This window comes from Lutra lutra, chromosome 4 (assembly GCF_902655055.1).
Source record: "Lutra lutra chromosome 4, mLutLut1.2, whole genome shotgun sequence".
In the NCBI taxonomy this organism is placed as follows: Eukaryota; Metazoa; Chordata; class Mammalia; order Carnivora; family Mustelidae; genus Lutra; species Lutra lutra.
In genome coordinates, this window is record NC_062281.1 from 95,686,073 (window position 1) to 95,707,901 (window position 21,829).

At 37.6% G+C, this 21,829-nt stretch overlaps 1 protein-coding gene across 1 annotated transcript in view; it reads left to right on the top strand.

Annotated features, from left to right (window-relative positions):
• Nucleotides 1-517: 517 nt before the first annotated feature.
• SPAG17 (sperm associated antigen 17) overlaps nucleotides 518-21,829 on the top strand; it is a 254,989-nt gene continuing 233,677 nt past the window's right edge. The window contains exon 1 of the mRNA XM_047725498.1: nucleotides 518-700. Within this exon, the coding sequence (XP_047581454.1) occupies nucleotides 614-700 (87 nt within the window). The 5' untranslated portion in view covers nucleotides 518-613. The remainder of the gene's footprint in view (nucleotides 701-21,829) is intronic.

Sequence of the window (21,829 nt, forward strand, 5' to 3'; positions counted from 1 at the left end):
TTATAAAGGATCTCTTGGAGAAGTGCTCCCACTTGTTTAGAAGTCCCTGGGAGGAGGACCCAGGGCTGAAGCTAAGGATGGAGGTCAGGGTGATAAATTTGCGTATAAGGAAGCAGTCGGAGCCCATTAGTATGGGTGAGAAAACGGCCTGGGATGTCTCTTGAGGGAATCAGCTCTCCATTCTAGGTTGTCCAGGGTCGAAAAAATCTTGGTGTCCAAGTCCTGGGTGGGATTCCAGGGATTTTGAGTTTCTAGACAATGCCTTGGGCCAGAGAGGCTCCAAGAAACAGCAGAGGGGCCAAGCGAGTAAAAGGAAGTAACCAGACCAGCTCGAGGCCAGCCTCCGACTGACCTCTCCCATTTGCACAGTTGTGCCGCTGGAAAATCCTAAAATTTAATCAGGGGGTCTAGGAGTCCCGCCTCAGAGTTGCCGCGCTGGGAAGCTTGGTTGCTATGGAGACGGAAGCGGTTGGCCTGTGGATTAAGAGCAGGTTTGGGGGAGGGGAACCGAAGTCGTTCAGAAACTGGGCGTGGCTTCGGTTGCTATGGCAGCGGGGACGCTTATTCCAGGCCTGAGCCCAGTTTAGACGCCAATGCTCCTCCCGTCTTTTGCATGGCACCCAAGAAAGAGAAAGGCGGGACTGTGAGCAACAGTTCTAAGATATGGGAACCCTCGCTCATCGGTGCACACTTCAATCAGGTGAGCTCCGAGCCCTGTAAATCCTTTCTGACCCCCGCAGTGCCAAAGCTCCACCAGAGCCTCCAGACGGTGCTGCCAGGCTCGCCCTCTCTTCCAGAAGCCACCGTCGCCTCTGCCGAAAACAGTTCTTGATCCCGCTCTCCCCAGAAGGATCGCTCCTCCCACGAAAGACCCAGGGTCCCATCAGCGGAGAACGGGCGTTGAGGGAAGAAGGAAGGGGATACCGGGTGAATCAGTGCGATTTCAAAGTGTGGAGAAAGCTGAGTGGTGGGAAACAGAGGTGGTATAGCCATGACACCTCAGGATCCTTTTCCGCGAAGTCGCCCAGATGGCACTCCAAATTACACTGGAGCCGTCTTTATGAACTTTTCTCTTCCTCCTGACTTCTCCGGGAAGGCAGAAATCCTGCTGATTCACCCGTAGCCTGGCCTATAGTAGGGCTTCACTGAATGCTGTAGGAAAAGAGACATGCAGCAGCTAAGATATCAACATATTTCATACAAGTGAGCTTTCTGCAGGTAGGAAAAGATGAAATTCTTATGCAATGCCCTGATACCACGATATCAAACTTTTGATATATTTTGAAGGTATTTTAAGATATCAGAGTACTGATGGATTGGCTGCTAGAGGCATCCGTAGGGTAGCAAAAAGGAACCAGGCAGTCTGTAACCCACCTGCCAGAGGACTTTAAATTGCACAGCAGTCCCAACGGACTAGCTCCCTACCCCACTCACACCCACCAACATTTAGTTCACTGGGGAGGCCAATAGCTCCTCTCACCTGTTGCAGGTATCCACTTCTACACTTAATTGTTTCTGAGTCCAAGATAACATTTAGATGGAGAAAGGCTGATTCTGGGAATTCCAGTCTGCCATTCCAATGTATGTTAAAAACTGAAAAAAAAAAAAAAAAATCTTTTTTCATCTTCTGTGTGTGGATAGTGCACTAGAGAATCAGCACTTAAGGGAAAAACATATCCAAAGTCTTATTTGTCCTTATTTTCTACTGTACTGCTTTTTTCTCTAAGAAAGGTAATTCCGTCTGACAGGGAATTCTACCTGATGAAGAATTTCATGAAAGTGGCTAAGATTCTGCTGATGCTGACATGACATCATGGAATTTGGGGTTATTTCTTTAACTTTAAGAATGAAGGATGTCAGCTCAGTAATTCTCAATTACATTCTCAGATTCTGAAAGATGTTTTTCAAAATAGTCTGTATAAGCACCGTCTCTTTTGCTTTTATAAGTCAGCCCTAGCCAAAATAGCTTTTTCTCCATTTGCTTTGGGATTGTGAAGGCCAAGTTCGGGCTTGGAGTGAAACTTTCTGCTTGAATTATAAACTGCTGAACAACAGAATTTGATGGAGGTGCTGACACTGCATTAGCTTTAGTGTTGCAAATATGAAGCTATAATTTTCCTAGTTGAATGGAAAACCTAAAGGCACTATTTTTCCTTATGGCTTGAAAACCTGAAATAATACTCAGCTTTCTCAGTTCTGCTCAAACAGTATAATTTCAATAAATCTTACATATTAAAAGAAAGAATTTGAACTCAAAATAATACGTAGTCTTAACTACAAAGGATGAACTTCTTCAGTTTGTTAAATACATGTTTTTTAATAGCAGGGGAAGACAACTGCCCTCCGTCTCCTCTCATATATTTTTTTTTCTCAGTTTGATTTCATGTCTGCTCCAAGAGGAAAATTCCTGGATTAACCCAGCAGTCCAATGCCCAGAGGCATGTCTTAACCACCAATGTAATAGACTCTGAATTGAGGTTAAAGCTGACTATAGAGGTGTGAATTCCTTATTCACAGGGTTTAGCCAAGTGCACATAGTGGGTACTCAAAAAATGTTTTGCCTTGGCACCCACAGTTTCCTTCTGTACAGTTATTATTCATGGAAATATTGTGTGACATTATGTATAGTTGTGTGTATGTGTGTGTGTGCATGTGCTGGGGGTTGAGAGAAAAGGAAGTCTTTCAGTCTTCCATCAGCCGGTTTTTAGAATTAGCTGATTAAAGAATTCACATCAGTAGTATATAGAACTCATGTTCACAGGGAGCTGCACTAGACTTAAAAGAGAACCAACAAATTTACAATTTGGTTTCAATGAATCTACCTTGTATCCGTATTTTGGGCTGTCCTTTCAGGTTGGGTTATTTGCTAATTTTTTTTAAAGATTGTATTTGTTTGTTTCTTTTTTTGTTTATTGGTGGAGAGAGGCAGAGAGAGAGAGAAAAGAATCTCAAGCAAACTCCATGCTGAGTACAGAGCCCAACCTGGTCATGACCTTGGCAGAAAACAAGAATCAGACACTCAACAGACCAAGCCATCCAGACCCCCGAATTGCTCCTTTTTTAGTACATGTTAGTTGGTCCTAAAACATGAAATGATAGCAAATAATACAAGGCAGTCTGTTACTAAGCACTAAATGACTAGACAGAGACTAGAAGTTAGAAAGATGAATTTGGGCTGGGATTGTCAGGAAATGTTTTGTAAAATAACTTGCCTTTAGCTAGGCCCTAAAGAATGGGGAGAATTCAAGTAGGTAAAATGAAGGAGAGTGATTATTTTGGGTAAGGAGGCCATGCTTTAAATAAATCTGGAACATTTAAATTGAGAAAGAGAGATGTGGATTAGACTGCTTCTGGTAAATATTACTCCTGAATTAATCCCACCAAATAGTCATTTACTAACTTGCTATCTGTGTATATAAAACATTTGTCTTATTAATATACATTAAATATCACACCTCAAATTAGATAAAGAAATATTTAGGCACAGTGGCAATAAGATTTTAAAAACACATCTTAGTGTGGACTTGTACATGACAAAGACATTATGTTTATGATCTCCAGCAGCATTAAGGAGTTAAAGATTCTTTTAAAGATAAAATATTTTCATGCAACTGTCAAGGCAGCCTCTATTGGTCACATGAGAGGAAAAGGTGTTTAACCTAAGCATTCGGTGACTGAAGGCGCTATCTAGAGACAGCGTGGTCTAAGATATTTTTATTTGTATTTTGGGAAGTGTAAAATATAATAACATGAAATTTGCCATTTCAACCATTTTTATTTTTTTATTTATTTTTAAAAAGATTTTATTTATTTATTTGACAGAGAGAGGGAGGGAGCACAAATAGGCAGAGTGGTAGGCAGAGGGAGAGGGAGAAGCAGGGTCTCTGCTGAGCAGAGACCCTAATTCAAGGCTCAATGCCAGGACCCTGGGATTATGATCTGAGCCAAAGGCAGGTGCTGAACCAACTGAGCCACCTAAGCACCCCATTTCAACCATTTTTAAATGTACTATTTGGCGACATTGAGTACATTCATATTGTTCAACCATCATCATCAACTATCTCCAGAACTGTTTCATCTTCCCTGATTGAAAATGTACCCTTTAGGAATGCCTGGGTGGCTCAGTTGGTTAAGCGTCTGCCTTCAGCTCAGGTCATGATCCCAGGGTCCTGGAATTGAGTCTTGCTTGGGGCTCCTTGCTCAGTGGGGAACCTGCTTCTTCCTCTGCCTTCCACTCCCCCAGCTTGTGCTCTCTCTCTTTCTCTCTGACAAATAAGTAAATAAAATCTTAAAAGAAACTATACACTTTAATGAATTCCCTATGCCCCTCTCCCCCCAGCTCCTGGCAACCACCATTCTATCTTATGTCTCCATGAATTTAACTAGTTTAGGTATTTCATGTAAATATAATCATCCAGTCTTGTCTTTTTGTGACTGGCTTATTTCACTTAGCATGATGTCCTCAAGGTTCATTCATGTTGTAGCATGTATTAAGATTGCCTTGTTTTTAAGGCTGAATAATATTCCATTGTATGTACAGAGTACATTTTATTTATCTATTCATCCATTGACGGCCACTTGGTTTGCTTCCAATTCTTGGCTATTGTGAATAATGTTGCTATTAATAGGATTGTACACATTTTACAAAAAAAAATACAAATGTACAAAAATCTATTTGAGTCCCTGTTCCTACTTACAGTTTTTTTTTTTTAGTATAAGTCTAGAAGTGGGAATTGCTGGATAGTGCGGTAATTCTATGTTTAATTTTTTGATGAACTGCCATAATATTTTTCACAGTAGCTGTACCATTTTATATTCTCCCCAGCAATGCATCAAGTGTTCCAATGTTTCCACATCCTCACCAATACTTTAAAATTCATATATATATATATATATATATATATATATATATATCTCATCCTAATGAATGTGAAGTGCAATTTCATTGTAGTTTTAATTTGCATTTCCCTAATAATTAGTGATATCAAGCATCTTTTTAGGTACTTTTGGCCAATTCTGTATCTTCTTTTAAGATTTTATTTATTTATTTGACAGAGAGAGAGAGAAAGCAAGTGTGAAGTGGGGCAAGGGACGAAGGAGAGAATCTCAAGCTGACTCCAAGCTGAGTGCGGAGCCCCATGTGGGGCTCAATCCCAGAACACTGAGATCATGCATGACCTGAGCCAAAACCAAAAGTCAGGCATTCAACTAACTGAGCTACCCAGGCACCCCAAATTGTGTATCTTCTTTTGCCCATATATTCTTTTAAGATTTTATTTATTTATTTATTTGAGAGAGAACATGCACACACGAGTGCAGGGGAGGGGCAGAAGGAGAGGGAGAGGGAGAACCAGACTCCCCAATAAGCAGGGAACCCAACATGGGGCTCAATCCCAGGACCCCAAGATCATGATCTGAACCAAAGTCAGACATTTAACTGACTGAGCTGCCCAGGTGCCCCCTTTTCCCCATGTTTTTAGTGGAGGTTTTCTGTTTTCTGGTTTTTGTTTTTTATTGTTGAATTATAGGACTAATTTATATATTCTGGATATTAAACCTTTATGAGATGTATGATTTGCAAATATTTTCTTCTCTTCCTTGGTTTCCTCTTCAGTCTGTTGACAGTGTCCTTTGATGCACAAAGTTTTTAATTCTGATGATCAATTTATCTGATTTTGCTTTTGTTGCAATTGGTGTCATATCCAAGAAATCACTACCAAATCCAGTGTCATGAAGGTTTTCCCCTATGTTTTCCTCTAAGATTTTTATAGTTTTAATCTTGAATTTAGATATGTAATCCATTTTGAGTTAATTTTTGTATATGGTGTAAGATAAGCATCCAACCTAGTAATATTTTTGCATGGGATATCCAGTTTTCCCAGCACCAATTGTTGAAAAGGCTATTCCTTCTCATGGAGAAAGGATGGGACAAGGAAGAGTACAAGTGCCATGAAATTTCCTACCATATTGAATGTGGCTTTTTCTTAATTGGGCATTCACTTGGTTACTTTAGATCTTTATCTTTGACTGGTTTCAGAGCTCCTATAAAATTATTTTATCAGTCTGTAGTTGTTCTTCTAATGTTTCCAGTGGGTACGGAGGACCTGTAACTGCCTAGTCTGCCATTTTGTTGATATCATTGTGGTCTAAGAGAATTTGTAGTCAGTTCAGATCTTTCTATTTCTTCCAAGCTTACTATATGACAGGTGATGCTGAGAAAGTGGATATTAATAGAGACTTTGTTCATAACAATTTAGGAAAATTTTCCACAATTATTCAGTGTAGCCATTCCTTTTAGGAGCTTACTGATTACACAAGGCCTGTATCTGGGTAATGTCACATAGCTTCAAAATGACTGAGCTACATGTTTCAATTAGAATTTTGTATTATGGTCAGAACTTTTGTGTCAACACAGGGTAAAAGAACATCACAGTGCTTTCTATGATAAGTGACAGCATGATAACACTATAGAAAATATTCAGAAGACAGATACAAATCCTTTTTTTTTTTCTTAAAAATATTATGGACTTTTGCCTCAAATGTGTTCTTCACAATTCTAGGTTCCCCAAAAGTTTGTTTGTGTTGATTTAGATATCTCACAGGTAGAGTTTTGGGTATTTTGCTAATTTTGTTAAATCCTTTCATATTTTCAGAATATCTGAGTGTGGTTTTTTTTTTCACTTGTTCCTGGTTTTAGGCCTCATTTTTAAGTGTAGCAAAAAGGCAGCCATAACTCATAAGACCATCTTTAGGCGTAGCAACTATTCCATTTGCTTGCTGTGACCCACCACAAAGAAACATTAAAAACAACAACAACAACAAAAAGTTTAATCCACATACCCCTTAACCCAACCAGCTTCACTATTCTAATTCACTGATTTCATTGTATAATTATGATTTTAGTTCCCTAATGCCCAGCATAAGGGACTGGACACTTAATGTCATTTGCTTTACAATTTATCACTAAGATTTTACTTCTTGATTAAGACTTCAGTTCTTCTTTAATATAAATATCTATATACTTAAAAATATTTGGGAACATCTACCATAATATATTGAGATTCTTAATGACACTCAGGAGGTCTTGCTTCCAATTGCTATATTTTCATTTTAAATGTATGTTTTTATACATTGAAATGTAGGATACTTTTCAAGTAACTAATATTTGCATCAAAGACACAAATTGCTGCTCTATATGGTAATGCCCTCTTTTTTTATGCTTACTCAGAGATGGAGACTCCCAAAGTATCTGGACTAACCTGCCTCTTTCACACCACTGACAATCTAAGCATTTCAAGGTCTGGTTCTTAGACATGTAGTGATTTATCTTCCCTCACTTTGGCCCTAGGCTTTATGTTATAACTCAGTACTTAGTTACAGAATGCCTTGAATTATGTGCTATCAATTCATGTTTTATAGAGCGCAGTATAATGTGAGCTGCTTCCTAGCAAATAACATCTTTATACCCCTTGTATCTACCCCACAATGACTAGCATGGTTGTGGGCACAAGGTATCACACTCAAACTATATTAATGGAATGAATTCCATGATTTACTTTGAAACACGAAGAAATATATATTGTGGAAACCAGGACAGTTAGTAGACAGTGGAGGTGTGTTCTGAGAGAAAAGGAAGGGACAGAAAACAGCTACATAAAAAAGCATCACCACAGATACATAATACAATTATGACAATGCCTAGAAAACAACTATGCAATGATACTGTTTCACTTCTCAGATATGTCTTCTGCCAGCCAGGAGGCATTCAAGGGGAAATCCTTCAGAAAATTTAGTTAGTAGTCTTTCCTTACTCTACTTCAGTTGAGGAAAAATATTTTTCTCTTATTAAATGTAGCTTAGTGACGATAGCTGAGTTTTGCATATTTGAAAAAGTAATAGAGTTCCTTCAAATCTTGGACAAAGTTGTAATTCTTGAAAAGATTTAATAAGGTAGATACGGATCAAGATATGTATTGCTGAAATGTTAACATCCCAGACCTGTCAAACAAACAGTTATTAAACATGTAGATATTATGATGATAATAAACTGAGTTTAAGTCAGTTTTTTGGGGGAGAAAATGTTCAATTAAAATGAGCTATTTGATCATTACGAATATATTTTATCAAAAAGGGAAACACATTGTATTGGGCAGAATCCTTAAACCATATTTGAGAGGCAGTGAAGGCTTTTTCAACTTTTTTGATCTTAAACAGTGAGCTATTTCTCATGTTAATGTGTACTTAAGACTTACTGGAAATACTCATAATATGAGCTGAAGACTGATGTCTGGCAGCAAGCATATTTCTGAAATTGGGTTGGTTTTTATTACTGCATTTTCTGAAATATGCTTTCATTGATATTTACAAAACAAATTGCCAGTTCACACAAAGGTTGTTTTAATAAAAGCCAATGAAAACAACTGAGTTGCTAGGAAGAATGTTAAGAGGGAAATGGACTTTTCATAACCTCACATTATAATTTCTCCTTTTTGGACAAAAATGTATTATTTGAATGAGTTGGGAACCAAAAGGAATTAGCATGTCAAAATATCTACCTAGATGTTATATGTGATCACTTTTATTGCAAATGAAAAATACCAAATATAAGTAAAATATAAGTGTTGCCAATATGAGTTTGGCAACCCTCTAGGAAAATGTTAGTTAAGAAATGCTGAATGTTGACCATGTTTCAGCTCTAGCCTTAGAAACCATCACTGGCTCCTAGTTACCTATGGGATAAAATCCAAGATGCTCTGCCTGGCTTTCACAGCCCTGCCTAATTTGGCCCTCCTCTGCCCATCCATCTCTTTCTTTCTCTACTCCAGTTGAATGGTCTCCGTGGTATCCCAGGCATATACTGACTATACCATGCAGGTTTCTGGCCTGAAGACCATCCAACACCTTCTCATTAAAATCCTCCTTCATATCTTCCAGAAAGGAGCTCAAGTCACACACAGTTCTGTCCCTCACTGACTTTTTTCCTTATACTAAATTACTCCAGTGATTGTTATCTTTACTGCTATCTTATTTTGAGCTATTGTCCAACAATTTTAGTGTCATCTACTATATCTACATTTCCTTTCAACAATGCAAATTCCTGGAAGGTAGCAAAAAGTTAACATATTTAAATCCTTCCTTCCTGGTCACATCAACTAAGAATGATAAATAAGTACATAGTGACCTTCAAGAAATACTTCTGAATTAAACACATTGAGTATATTATACTGTCTCAGCCTGCTGGCTGAGCTCTAGGATTAGTCCCAACCCATTGGTTATAAGAACTTAAATTGAAGAAAATCTCAAAGCCTTAGTTTTTGCAACTATAAAACAGGGACAATGGTCATATCTCCCTTGAAGATATTAGACTGACTATTGAAATGATTTAAAGGCATCTAGCATATAGTATCTCAGACTTCACAGGTCCAGACCCAAACCCCAAGATCGTCCCCCTTCAAACCTGCTCTTCACCTTCTCTTTGAGGGGTCTCACCATTCACCCAGTGAGTCAATAGGGCCAAAAATCTTGCATGAGTTTTCTCTCCCTCTTATGCACCCATAATTAACTTTTAGTAAATTCTATTGGTTCTACCCTGGAAATGTATCTAAAATCCATACTGCTAGTACCACCCCCACTATTACATCCTAACCCAAGCCATCATCATCTCCTGCCTAAGCTACCAATAGCTCAAGAACTTCAGAACTTGGTCTCTTTCTCCCATTCTTGCTGACCTAGAGTCTTTTAACCATACAGAGCTAAAGTGGTTCTTTTAAAATGTAAGACTTAGAGTAAAATCCAAATATTCTACCATGGCCTTAAAAGACCCTGTGTGAGTGTCCTCTGCCAACTACTTTGACTTGATCTCAAATCTTCTATGACTCACCCCTTCACTTAGTCTGTGGTAACCACACTGGTCTTTTTGCTGATCTTCAGATATCAAAAAGCATATTGCCATCTTTACCCTTGCTGTGCCCTCTGCTGAAAATGACCCCTCCCAAGACAATCATGTGAATCACTCTTTCCCTTCCTTCAGGATTCTCTTCAAGTACCTCCTTCTCTGACCATCCTATTTAAACTACACCATCACATTCCACCCACTTAACCCTGACTCTGTTCCTGACTTTCTACTTTACATATATTTCATTATTGTCTGTCTTCCTCCATGAGAAGGTCAGCTCCATGAAGGCAGGGATTTATCCTGCTGACAGACAGAAGGGCTCAGATAACTTTGCTGAATGGAGGAATAGTAAGGGCTCAGTAAGAAGGAGCTTCTAGTAATAATCTTGTATTACTATATTTACTAGAGTGGTATGAAAATCAAAGTATCTGAAAGAATATGGAACACTATGTAGCCCAATATAAATATTTATAAATATTTTCTTATGATAACATAATTATTGTTATTACTTTTTATATATTTTCATATGGATGTTACACATGTTCTTCAAACTCAATATGTTCAAAAGTGATATTACCCTGTTCATTGAAGTCAGAAACACCCTAGCACCTCCTCTTCTAACATCAAATTGGTCAACAAGTCCTATTACTCTTACTTCTCTATTTCAGGTCCTTCTTTTTTTTTTTTTTTTTTTTTTTTTTTTTTTTAATTTTTTATTTTTTTCAGCATAACAGTATTCATTATTTTTGCACCACACCCAGTGCTCCATGCAATCCGTGCCCTCTACAATACCCACCACCTGGTGCCCCCAACCTCCCACCCCCCACCCCTTCAAAATTCTCAGATCGTTTTTCAGAGTCCATAGTCTCTCATGGTTCACCTCCCCTTCCAATTTCCCTCAACTCCCTTCTCCTCTCCATCTCCCCTTGTCCTCCATGCTATTTGTTATGCTCCACAAATAAGTGAAACCATATGATAATTGACTCTCTCTGCTTGACTTATTTCACTCAGCATAATCTCTTCCAGTCCCGTCCATGTTGCTACAAAACTTGGGGATTCATCCTTTCTTTCTTTTTTTTTTTTTTTACAGCTTTATAAACATATATTTTTATCCCCAGGGGTACAGGTCTGCGAATCGCCAGGTTTACACACTTCACAACACTCACCATAGCACATACCCTCCCCGATATCCATAACCCCCCCCCCCCTCCCAACCCCCTCCCCCCATCAACCCTCAGTTTGTTTTGTGAGATTAAGAGTCACTTATGGTTTGTCTCCCTCCCAATCCCATCTTGTTTCATTTACTCTTCTCCTACCCCCTCGACCCCCCATGTTGCATCTCCTCTCCCTCATATCAGGGAGATCATATGATAGTTATCTTTCTCCGATTGACTTATTTCGCTAAGCATGATACCCTCTAGTTCCATCCACGTCGTCGCAAATGGCAAGATTTCATTTCTTTTGATGGCTGCATAGTATTCCATTGTGTATATATACCACATCTTCTTTATCCATTCGTCCGTAGATGGACATCTAGGTTCTTTCCATAGTTTGGCTATTGTAGACATTGCTGCTATAAACATTCGGGTGCACGTGCCCCTTCGGATCACATTGTTTGTATCTTTAGGGTAAATACCCAGCAGTGCAATTGCTGGGTCATAGGGTAGTTCTATTTTCAACATTTTGAGGAACCTCCATGCTGTTTTCCAGAGTGGTTGCACCAGCTTGCATTCCCACCAACAGTGTAGGAGGGTTCCCCTTTCTCCGCATCCTCGCCAGCATCTGTCATTTCCTGACTTGTTAATTTTAGCCATTCTGACTGGTGTGAGGTGATATCTCATTGTGGTTTTGATTTGTATTTCCCTGATGCCGAGTGATATGGAGCACTTTTTCATGTGTCTGTTGGCCATCTGGATGTCTTCTTTGCAGAAATGTCTGTTCATGTCCTCTGCCCATTTCTTGATTGGATTATTTGTTCTTTGGGTGTTGAGTTTGCTAAGTTCTTTATAGATTTTGGACACTAGCCCTTTATCTGATATGTCATTTGCAAATATCTTCTCCCATTCTGTCAGTTGTCTTTTGGTTTTGTTCACTGTTTCCTTTGCTGTGCAAAAGCTTTTGATCTTGATAAAATCCCAAAAGTTCATTTTTTGCCCTTGCTTCCCTTGCCTTTGGTGATGTTCCTAGGAAGATGTTGCTGCGGCTGACGTCGAAGAGGTTGCTGCCTGTGTTTTCCTCGAGGATTTTGATGGATTCCTTTCTCACATTGAGATCCTTCATCCATTTTGAGTCTATTTTCGTGTGTGGTGTAAGGAAATGATCCAATTTCATTTTTCTGCATGTGGCTGTCCAATTTTCCCAACACCATTTATTGAAGAGGCTGTCTTTGTTCCATTGGACATTCTTTCCTGCTTTGTCGAAGATGAGTTGACCATAGAGTTGAGGGTCCATTTCTGGGCTCTCTATCTGTTCCATTGATCTATGTGTCTGTTTTTGTGCCAGTACCATGCTGTCTTGATGATGACAGCTTTGTAATAGAGCTTGAAGTCCGGAATTGTGATGCCACCAACTTTGGCTTTCTTTTTCAATATTCCTTTGGCTATTCGAGGTCTTTTCTGGTTCCATATAAATTTTAGGATTATTTGTTCCATTTCTTTGAAAAAAATGGATGGTATTTGATAGGAATTGCATTAAATGTGTAGATTGCTTTAGGTAGCATAGACATTTTCACAATATTTATTCTTCCAATCCAGGAGCATGGAACATTTTTCCATTTCTTTGTGTCTTCCTCAATTTCTTTCATGAGTACTTTATAGTTTTCTAAGTATAGATTCTTAGTCTCTTTGGTTAGGTTTATTCCTAGGTATCTTATAGTTTTGGGTGCAATTGTAAATGGGATGGACTCCTTAATTTCTCTTTCTTCTGTCTTGTTGTTGGTGTAGAGAAATGCAACTGATTTCTGTGCATTGATTTTATATCCTGACACTTTACTGAATTCCTGTACAAGTTCTAGCAGTTTTGGAGTGGAGTCTTTTGGGTTTTCCACATAGAGTATCATATCATCTGCGAAGAGTGATAGTTTGACTTCTTCTTTGCCGATTTGGATGCCTTTAATTTCCTTTTGTTGTCTGATTGCTGAGGCTAGGACTTCTAGTACTATGTTGAATAGCAGTGGTGATAACGGACATCCCTGCCGTGTTCCTGACCTTAGCGGAAAAGCTTTCAGTTTTTCTCCATTGAGAATGATATTTGCGGTGGGTTTTTCATAGATGGCTTTGATAATATTGAGGTATGTGCCGTCTATCCCTACACTTTGAAGAGTTTTGATCAGGAAGGGATGCTGTACTTTGTCAAATGCTTTTTCAGCATCTATGGAGAGTATCATATGGTTCTTGTTCTTTCTTTTATTAATGTGTTGTATCACATTGATTGATTTGCGGATGTTGAACCAGCCTTGCAGCCCTGGAATAAATCCCACTTGGTTGTGGTGAATAATCCTTTTAATGTACTGTTGAATCCTATTGGCTAGTATTTTGGCGAGAATTTTTGCATCTGTGTTCATCAAGGATATTGGTCTGTAGTTCTCTTTTTTGTTGGGATCCTTGTCTGGTTTGGGATCAAGGTGATGCTGGCCTCATAAAATGAGTTGGAAGTTTTCCTTCTATTGCTATTTTTTGGAACAGTTTTCAGGAGAATAGGAATTAGTTCTTCTTTAAATGTTTGGTAGAATTCCCCCGGGAAGCCATCTGGCCCTGGGCTTTTGTTTGTTTGGAGATTTTTGATGACTGTTTCAATCTCCTTACTGGTTATGGGTCTGTTCAGGCTTTCTATTTCTTCCTGGTTCAGTTGTGGTAGTTTATATGTCTCTAGGAATGCATCCATTCTTCCAGATTGTCAAATTTGTTGGCGTAGAGTTGCTCATAGTATGTTCTTATAATTGTCTGTATTCTTTGGTGTTCGTTGTGATCTCTCCTCTTTCATTCATGATTTTATTTATTTGGGTCCTCTCTCTTTTCTTTTGATAAGTCTGGCCAGGGGTTTATCAATCTTATTAATTCTTTCAAAGAACCAGCTCCTAGTTTCGTTGATTTGTTCTATTGTTTTTTTGGTTTCTATTTCATTGATTTCTGCTCTGATCTTTATGATTTCTCTTCTCCTGCTGGGTTTAGGGTTTCTTTCTTGTTCTTTCTCCAGCTCCTTTAGGTGTAGGGTTAGGTTGTGTACCTGAGACCTTTCTTGTTTCTTGAGAAAGGCTTGTACCGCTATATATTTTCCTCTCAGGACTGCCTTTGTTGTGTCCCACAGATTCTGAACTGTTGTGTTTTCATTATCATTTGTTTCCATAATTTTTTTCAATTCTTCTTTGATTTCCTGGTTGACCCATTCATTCTTTAGAAGGATGCTGTTTAGTCTCCATGTGTTTGGGTTCTTTCCAAATTTCCTCTTGTTATTGAGTTCTAGCTTTAGAGCATTGTGGTCTGAAAATATGCAGGGAATGATCCCAATCTTTTGATACCGGTTGAGACTTGATTTAGGACCAAGAATGTGATCTATTCTGGAGAACGTTCCATGTGCACTAGAGAAGAATGTGTATTCTGTTGCTTTGGGATGAAATGTTCTGAATATATCTGTGATGTCCATCTGGTCCAGTGTGTCATTTAAGGCCTTGATTTCCTTGTTGATCTTTTGCTTGGATGATCTGTCCATTTCAGTGAGGGGAGTGTTAAAATCCCCTACTATGATTGTATTCTTGTCGATGTGTTTCTTTGATTTTGTTATTAATTGGTTATATAGTTGGCTGCTCCCACGTTAGGGGCATAGATATTTAAAATTGTTAGATCTTCTTGTTGGACAGTTCCTTTGAGTATGATATAGTGTCCTTCCTCATCTCTTATTATAATCTTTGGCTTAAATCTAATTGATCTGATATAAGGATTGCCACTCCTGCTTTCTTCTGATGTCCATTAGCATGGTAAATTCTTTTCCACCCCCTCACTTTAAACCTGGAGGTGTCTTCGGGTGTAAGATGAGTTTCTTGTAGGCAACATATAGATGGTTTTTGTTTTTTTATCCATTCTGATACCCTGTGTCTTTTGATTGGGGCATTTAGCCCATTAACATTCAGGGTAGTATCGAGAGATATGAATTTAGTGCCATTGTATTGCCTGTAACAGGTCCTTCTTTTTTACCCCTTGTAACTTCCAACATTATTACAATAACCTTCTAAACTTCCTTCTTGCCTGCCTTCATTTAGGGGTGCAAATTTAAAAATATATTAATTGTCACAAGTATATGTGAATCAACATATAAATTTTAAAAATTAAAAATCACTTTTTATTCTCTATAAAAACTAAGCTATGTGTACCTTATGAAACTCCTTGCCAGATGGTATCATTTTTAGTACTTATCAGTCATCACTTTTTTCTAATGATTTCAAAATCATTTCTTGGTTTTCAGAAGTATTGGTACAGCCTTTGGTTGATGGGGCTCACATCCTAAAAGTTGCCTTCGTCTGAGTCATGAGGTGACATGAAGAATGTACATAGGCTTTTCCTATAACTTTCCTTTTACGTTGCTAGTCATTATGTAATTTGTAGTTCTCTGTATGTAGAGAATGTCTCTCAATATCAACAATATCATTCATCATACTAAGAGTAATCAATTATACTTTTGCACTTTTTATAATTTCAACTTTTGAACTTTTAATTATTATGTTGAAATTTTTTCTAGCTTTCATAATACTGTCTGGGTTTTTACATATTTCATTTATTTATTACCAATTAAGTCACAAAAACCATTTCTTGGACTGTCATATTTAATCAGGTGGCTTAATTTTATATATTTTCTTAAATTTATTTGACAGAGATCACAAGTAGGCAGATAGGTAGGCAGAAAGAGAGAGAAAGAGGGGGAAACAGGCTCCCCTTCTGAGCAGAAAGCCCAATGCAGGGCTCAATCCCAGGACCCTGAGATCATGACCTGAGTTGAAGGCAGACGCTTAACCCACTGAGCCACCCAAGCACCCCAATTTTGTAAGTTTTTGATCACCTTAAACCTACTGGTTAGCATACATAATGTGACTAAAGTTAGGATTAAATAAATTGAAGAGGTTATTAATTCATCATACTTTTCATTTTGTCATAAAATAATAAGCCCATTTCTGTGTCATTGTTAGACAATGTAATAGTTTTTCTCTTATAATTATTTTGTTTTGTTTCAAATTATACCCTTTGTTCATTTGTTTCTCTATATCTTCTGCTTCTCTATAGTTTGCTTTATTAATTTTATATGGACAAGATATTTTCATTTCTGTCTTATTAAAGCTAAAGAATGTATTGAAATTTCTAGTAGAATATTTCATTAAAACCAAATCCCTAGAAGTTAATTGCACTTTTCAAATGTTCAACTACTCCCACTTCATGATTTGCATTAAACCAACACACAAGCTTGGCATGATTTCATCTCAGTGTTGCAGGTCTAGCTCTATTGGGGGTCCTAGTATTTCTCTAACGTCCAATCCTGAGCTCTCTTCAGATATATTATGTAATTATCTCTGGTATTTGTTAATGTATGGTAATAAATAGAAATTCACAAAGAATATACTAATACTGATTTATTTTGATATACATCTTTTACTGCATCAGCTGAATATATTGAATATATTGAGTTGGGATGAAAACAAAACATCCGGAACTTTCTTCTTTAAATTGAATTCCAGACATTTCCCATGTTTCCATTCTGGCACATTTGTCATGTGAATATTTCTCAGTGAAACCATTTTTCTTGGTACCCATTGAAATAGTTTGAGATATCACAGATGCTTTCCCATCTTGTTCCACCACATTGACAAAAAATACCTAACCACATTCGGCACCTTGAATTTTGTTTACTAGGTACTATCAAAACCCTTTTACATGAAACTCTTAAAGCTCTATTGACAGTGATCAAAATTTTACTGGTTTGATTTCTGTGTTTCCCAAAAGGTTCCTTTATCCTTTCAGTAGATAAATGCTTTGGCACAGTCTAGATCATCAGTCTACATTGCTGTTATATACCCATAGAAATTATTTTTCAAATTTCGACTAAGTATTTCATGTCTCAAAACATTCACTTATGTTTAACTACAATAATAGAGTGTGTTCAAAGTTCTGATGATATGTTTAAAAATGTTTTGACACATTTTGATTTAAAAAAATTTTATTGTAAGTGCATTAATGCATGAAACTGACTTACTGTGTTCTTTAAATTTTCCTTCATTAATCATTGCAAATTTTCTTTTGGAATCATGACCTTTAACAAAATGTGATAGGTAGTTTGATTTTTAAAAAGTGTTTCGCCTGTTCAACTTTTAACAGCATAACCTTTGAGCTCTATTTCCATCCAATATTTATATCACTTGCAATAATAAGTTAATCAGATTTTTATGTTGAAAGAATCAAGTTGTTTCATTTGAGACATACAAACATTTTTAATGTTGTAATGATTTTGCACAGTATCAGAACATGGCTCAGGTCGTGGTTGATTACTGGTTTCTTCTTTGATCTTATGAAAATCCAGAATATTTACCCGTTTGTGATATTTAAAAGAAATTTTAGAAATATATCCAGCCTTTGAAGTTTCTTCATTGTGGATTTCCACTTAAAATATTTATCATAAATGTATATGTTATATCCAAAACTGCATACATAGAATTGCATTGCACTATAATCAAAATAAAGGTAAAAACTGGGGTGCCTGGGTGGCTCAGTCAGTTGAGTGTCTGAGTCTTGACCTCAGAGTTGTAAGTTCAAGCCCCATGTTGGGTGTGGAGCCTGCTTTAAAAAAATAATAAAAATTTTAAAAAGTAAAAACTAAACAAGTCAGAAACAATAGTTTGAAGTTGAGGGTGATGATTAACTGGGATCCTCTGGAAGCCCAGAATGCTTACTAAAAGTTGCACAACTTTGCCTTGCTGCCTACCATGACACAACCCAGATCCACAGACCCTGCTGCAGAAGTTCCATTGATGTCACAATGCCAGCAAGCCCAGTTATCAATGATCATAGCAACATTTTATAATGATCAGTTTATACTAACAGGTTATTAGATTTTTGCATTCTTAATTTTACCACTTAGCACAATTAATTTTATTCTGTTTACTGGCCGACATGCATTTCAGTTCAACCACTAAGTCAGCTTATCTGTGTGTGTTCAGTGACTATTGGCACCACCTCCTTTTCTTCCCTCTATGAACCCTCTGCAACTCTGCGGTTCTCCTTTTGTAACACTAATATCACCATGTCACTTCCTGCTTCAGTTCTAATTACTTACAGGACCACAATCTTCCTAGCTCTATTCCAGCCTCATCTTCCCTCCCCTATCCAGATTCCCTGTCATGCCTGACAACTAGACAACTCAAACCTGCTGGGTGATTTTGTGCTTTCATATATATAGGATTTTTTAAATTACCCTTCCTTCCCCTATACCACTTGTTGAGCTTCTTCCCTTTCTTAAAGTCATAACTCAAATGTCTGACTGACTTATTTCATTTAGCGTAATACCCTCTAGTTACATCCATGTCATTTCAAATGGCAAAATTTCATTATTTTTTGATGACTGAGTAATACAATATTCCATTGTATATATATATATATTCCACATCTTCTTTATCCATTCATCAGTCAATGGACATGTGGGCTCATTCCATATTTTGGCTATTGTGGACATTGCTGCTATAAACATTGGGGTGTAGGTGCCCCTTCGAATCACTATGTTAGTATTGTTTGGATAAATACCCAGTACTGCATTTGTGGGTCATAGGGTAGCTCTATTTTTAACTTTCTTTTTTATTAATATATAATGTATTACCTATTTTAGGGATAAATGTCTGTGATTCATCAGTCTTACACAATTCATAGCACTCACCATAGCACATACCCTCCCTGAGGTCCACCACCCAGCCACCTTATCCTTCCCACCCCCCTTCACTCCAGCAAACTCAGTTTGTTTCCTGAGATTAGGAGTCTCTTATGGTTTGTCTCCCTCTCTGGTTTCATCTTGTTTCATTTTTCCCTCCCTTCCCCTATGATTCTCTGTCTTGTTTCTCAAATTCCTCATATCAGTGAGATCATATGATAATTCTTTCTCTGATTGGCATTTCGCTTAACATAATACACTCTAGTTCCATCCACGCCACTGCAAATGGCAGGATTTCAGGGGTTTTTGATGGCTGGATAGTATTCTATTATATATGTATGTATGTGTATGTGTATACACACACACACACACACACACACACACACACACACACACACACACATATATATAATCTCACACAACTTCTTTATCCATTCATCTGTTGATGGACATCTAGGTTCTTTCCATCATTTGGCTATTGTGGACATTGCTGATATAAACATTTGGGTGCACGTGCCCCTTTAGATCACTAGGTTTGTATCTTTAGGCTAAATAACCAGTAGTGCAGTTGCTAGGTCATAGGGTAGCTCTATTTTCAACTTTTTGAGGAACCTCCATACTGTTTTCCAGAGGGACTGCATCAGTTTGCAATCCCACCAAGAGTGGAAGAGGGCTCCACATCCTTTTCTCCACATCCTTGCCAACATCTGTTGTTTCCTGAGTTGTTCATTTTAGCCATGCATCTGTTCTCTCACATGACTGAATTTTTCAAGGACAAGAAGTGAACCATATTTTCTTTCCTCTCTGAACATAGTGACTGGATCATACTCAGTTGATCTGAATTGGAGAAATGACAAAATAAATGCAGTAGTCTTTCCTCTTATTTGTACTAAAACTACCCTCCTTTAAATCACATTCTTCCCAAGCTCCCATCATTTTTCTTTTTTTATTGCCAGAAAACAAGCTAACAGTAATATTAAGTGTGCAGCCCAGTATGTACTGACATATGTATACACCCCTGTAATCCACCATCAAGGTGAAGATACAGAACATGACTAGCCCTACAGCTGTTTTCCTCAAGCCTTCCCTTGTCAGTACTTACAGCCCAGGGTGATAACATTACTCTGACTTCTGTCATCATTAGTTGTTTTCCTTTTATATAATTTTGTATAAATGAACTCATTTTATATAAGTGAACTTTATATAAATTTTGTAGAAATGAACTAATACACAATGTACCCTTTTTGTTCAATATAATGTCTGTGAAATTCATACATACAGTTGCAATATAAATAGTGTATTCTTTTTTATATCATTGTAGTATTCCATTGTGTAACTATACCATGATTTATTTATGTACTCTCCTGCTGATTGACATTTGGGTCATCCCTAATTTGAAAAATACAAACAATGCAGCTATAAATGTCTTGTACAAATTTTTCTTTGGACATATGTATTCATTTCTCTTGGGCATATATATATTTAGGAATGGAAATGCTGGATCATAGGATCGATGTGGGTTTAGCTTTAGTAGCTACTACCATAGAGTTTTCTAAAGGGTTTACAACAATTTACACCCCCATTAGTAATATATGAGAGTACAAGCCACATATAAGTCTTTTTCATTCCATTATTTCTTTAACCATGCCTTGTTTTCCCCACCCCCAAAGTCATATGCTTAAACCCAATCCCTAATGTGATGGTATTTGGAGGTAAGGCCTTAGGTGGTAATTAGGTCATGAGAGTGGATCCCTCATGAATGGGATTAGTTCCCTAATTAAAGAAACCCCAGAGAGATCCCTTATCCCTCTGCCATATAAGGTTTTAGTAAGAAGATCAGCATCTATAAACCAAAAGTGAGTTCTCATCAGACACTGAATCTTTAGCTTCCTTAATCTTGGACTTCTCAGACTCTGGAACTATAAGAAATAAATGTCTGTTACTTATAAGCCATCAAGTCTGTGATATTCCATTATAGCAGCCTGAAAAGACTAAGACTTACTCTATATTTTCCTCCCTCTCTAAGTTTGTTTTAGTCAGTCCTCCCACTGAAGTCCCTCCTTTCTCATGACTAGTCTATTTGCCATTCTGTGGATCTTTCCAGCTATTCAATCCTTTTAAAGGTTTTATGCCTAAAACTCAACACAGCTTTCCATGAATAAAGACACTGGTTTTGTGCAATGGTAAGATAATGTTTTCTAATTAATTCCTACCATTTTTCCCAGATATGATAAGCAAAGAAGGGCCTTTCAGTAGACCTGTAGCACATTTTATGGGAAGCATTACATATCAACACACTTCCTATAATTGATCATCAAAACCTCTAAACTTGTGACTAATCTATATTTTCATCAAAGCATTCACTTAGACTTCTCGCACTGAATCTCATTGGACATAGGTGCTTGCTCAGCTCAGAGAGCTTTGTGAAATCTACCAGCAGTGCTTAATGGCACCATGTCATTGTCCCATCTAATAATGAAGGCAAGACAGGGTGGCAGAGGAGAGCCCATTTTCTGGAAATCAGAACATGCTTCTTGCTTCTGTGTCACCTTGACCAAGATGTCACAGATTTTCCTTTCTCTGCAAAATAATGGAATTAGACTAAATGACACGGAAGGAACTCTCCCAGCATTGCACTCCACAATTTTAAATTTCATTGTAATCTATTTTCATATCTTGTATAAAAGCAGTTAAATAAGACCTTTCCAAGAATGATCCCTAGGGCTCCCCACTGTTAATATTGCTTCATCCAGAGAAGGGCCTGCTTAACCTTACCTTTGTTTTTAAACCAGTTCCCTAACCATGACAAAAGATTTCCTCTACTTCCATAGTAACCCAATATTTGGGGTATGAAAACTTGTGAAATGCATTCTAAAATTAAATAAATTCTGTTTCCTGGCCTCTCCTTATCCTCACCCCTCACAATCATTATTCTTTGTGTTGTTCTTATTGTGTCTTCTGCTAAATATGGTTCTCGTGTGTGGCTATGGATGGCACAGGCAAATATAAGTTTCTCAGGCAGCATAGATTGAATAGAAT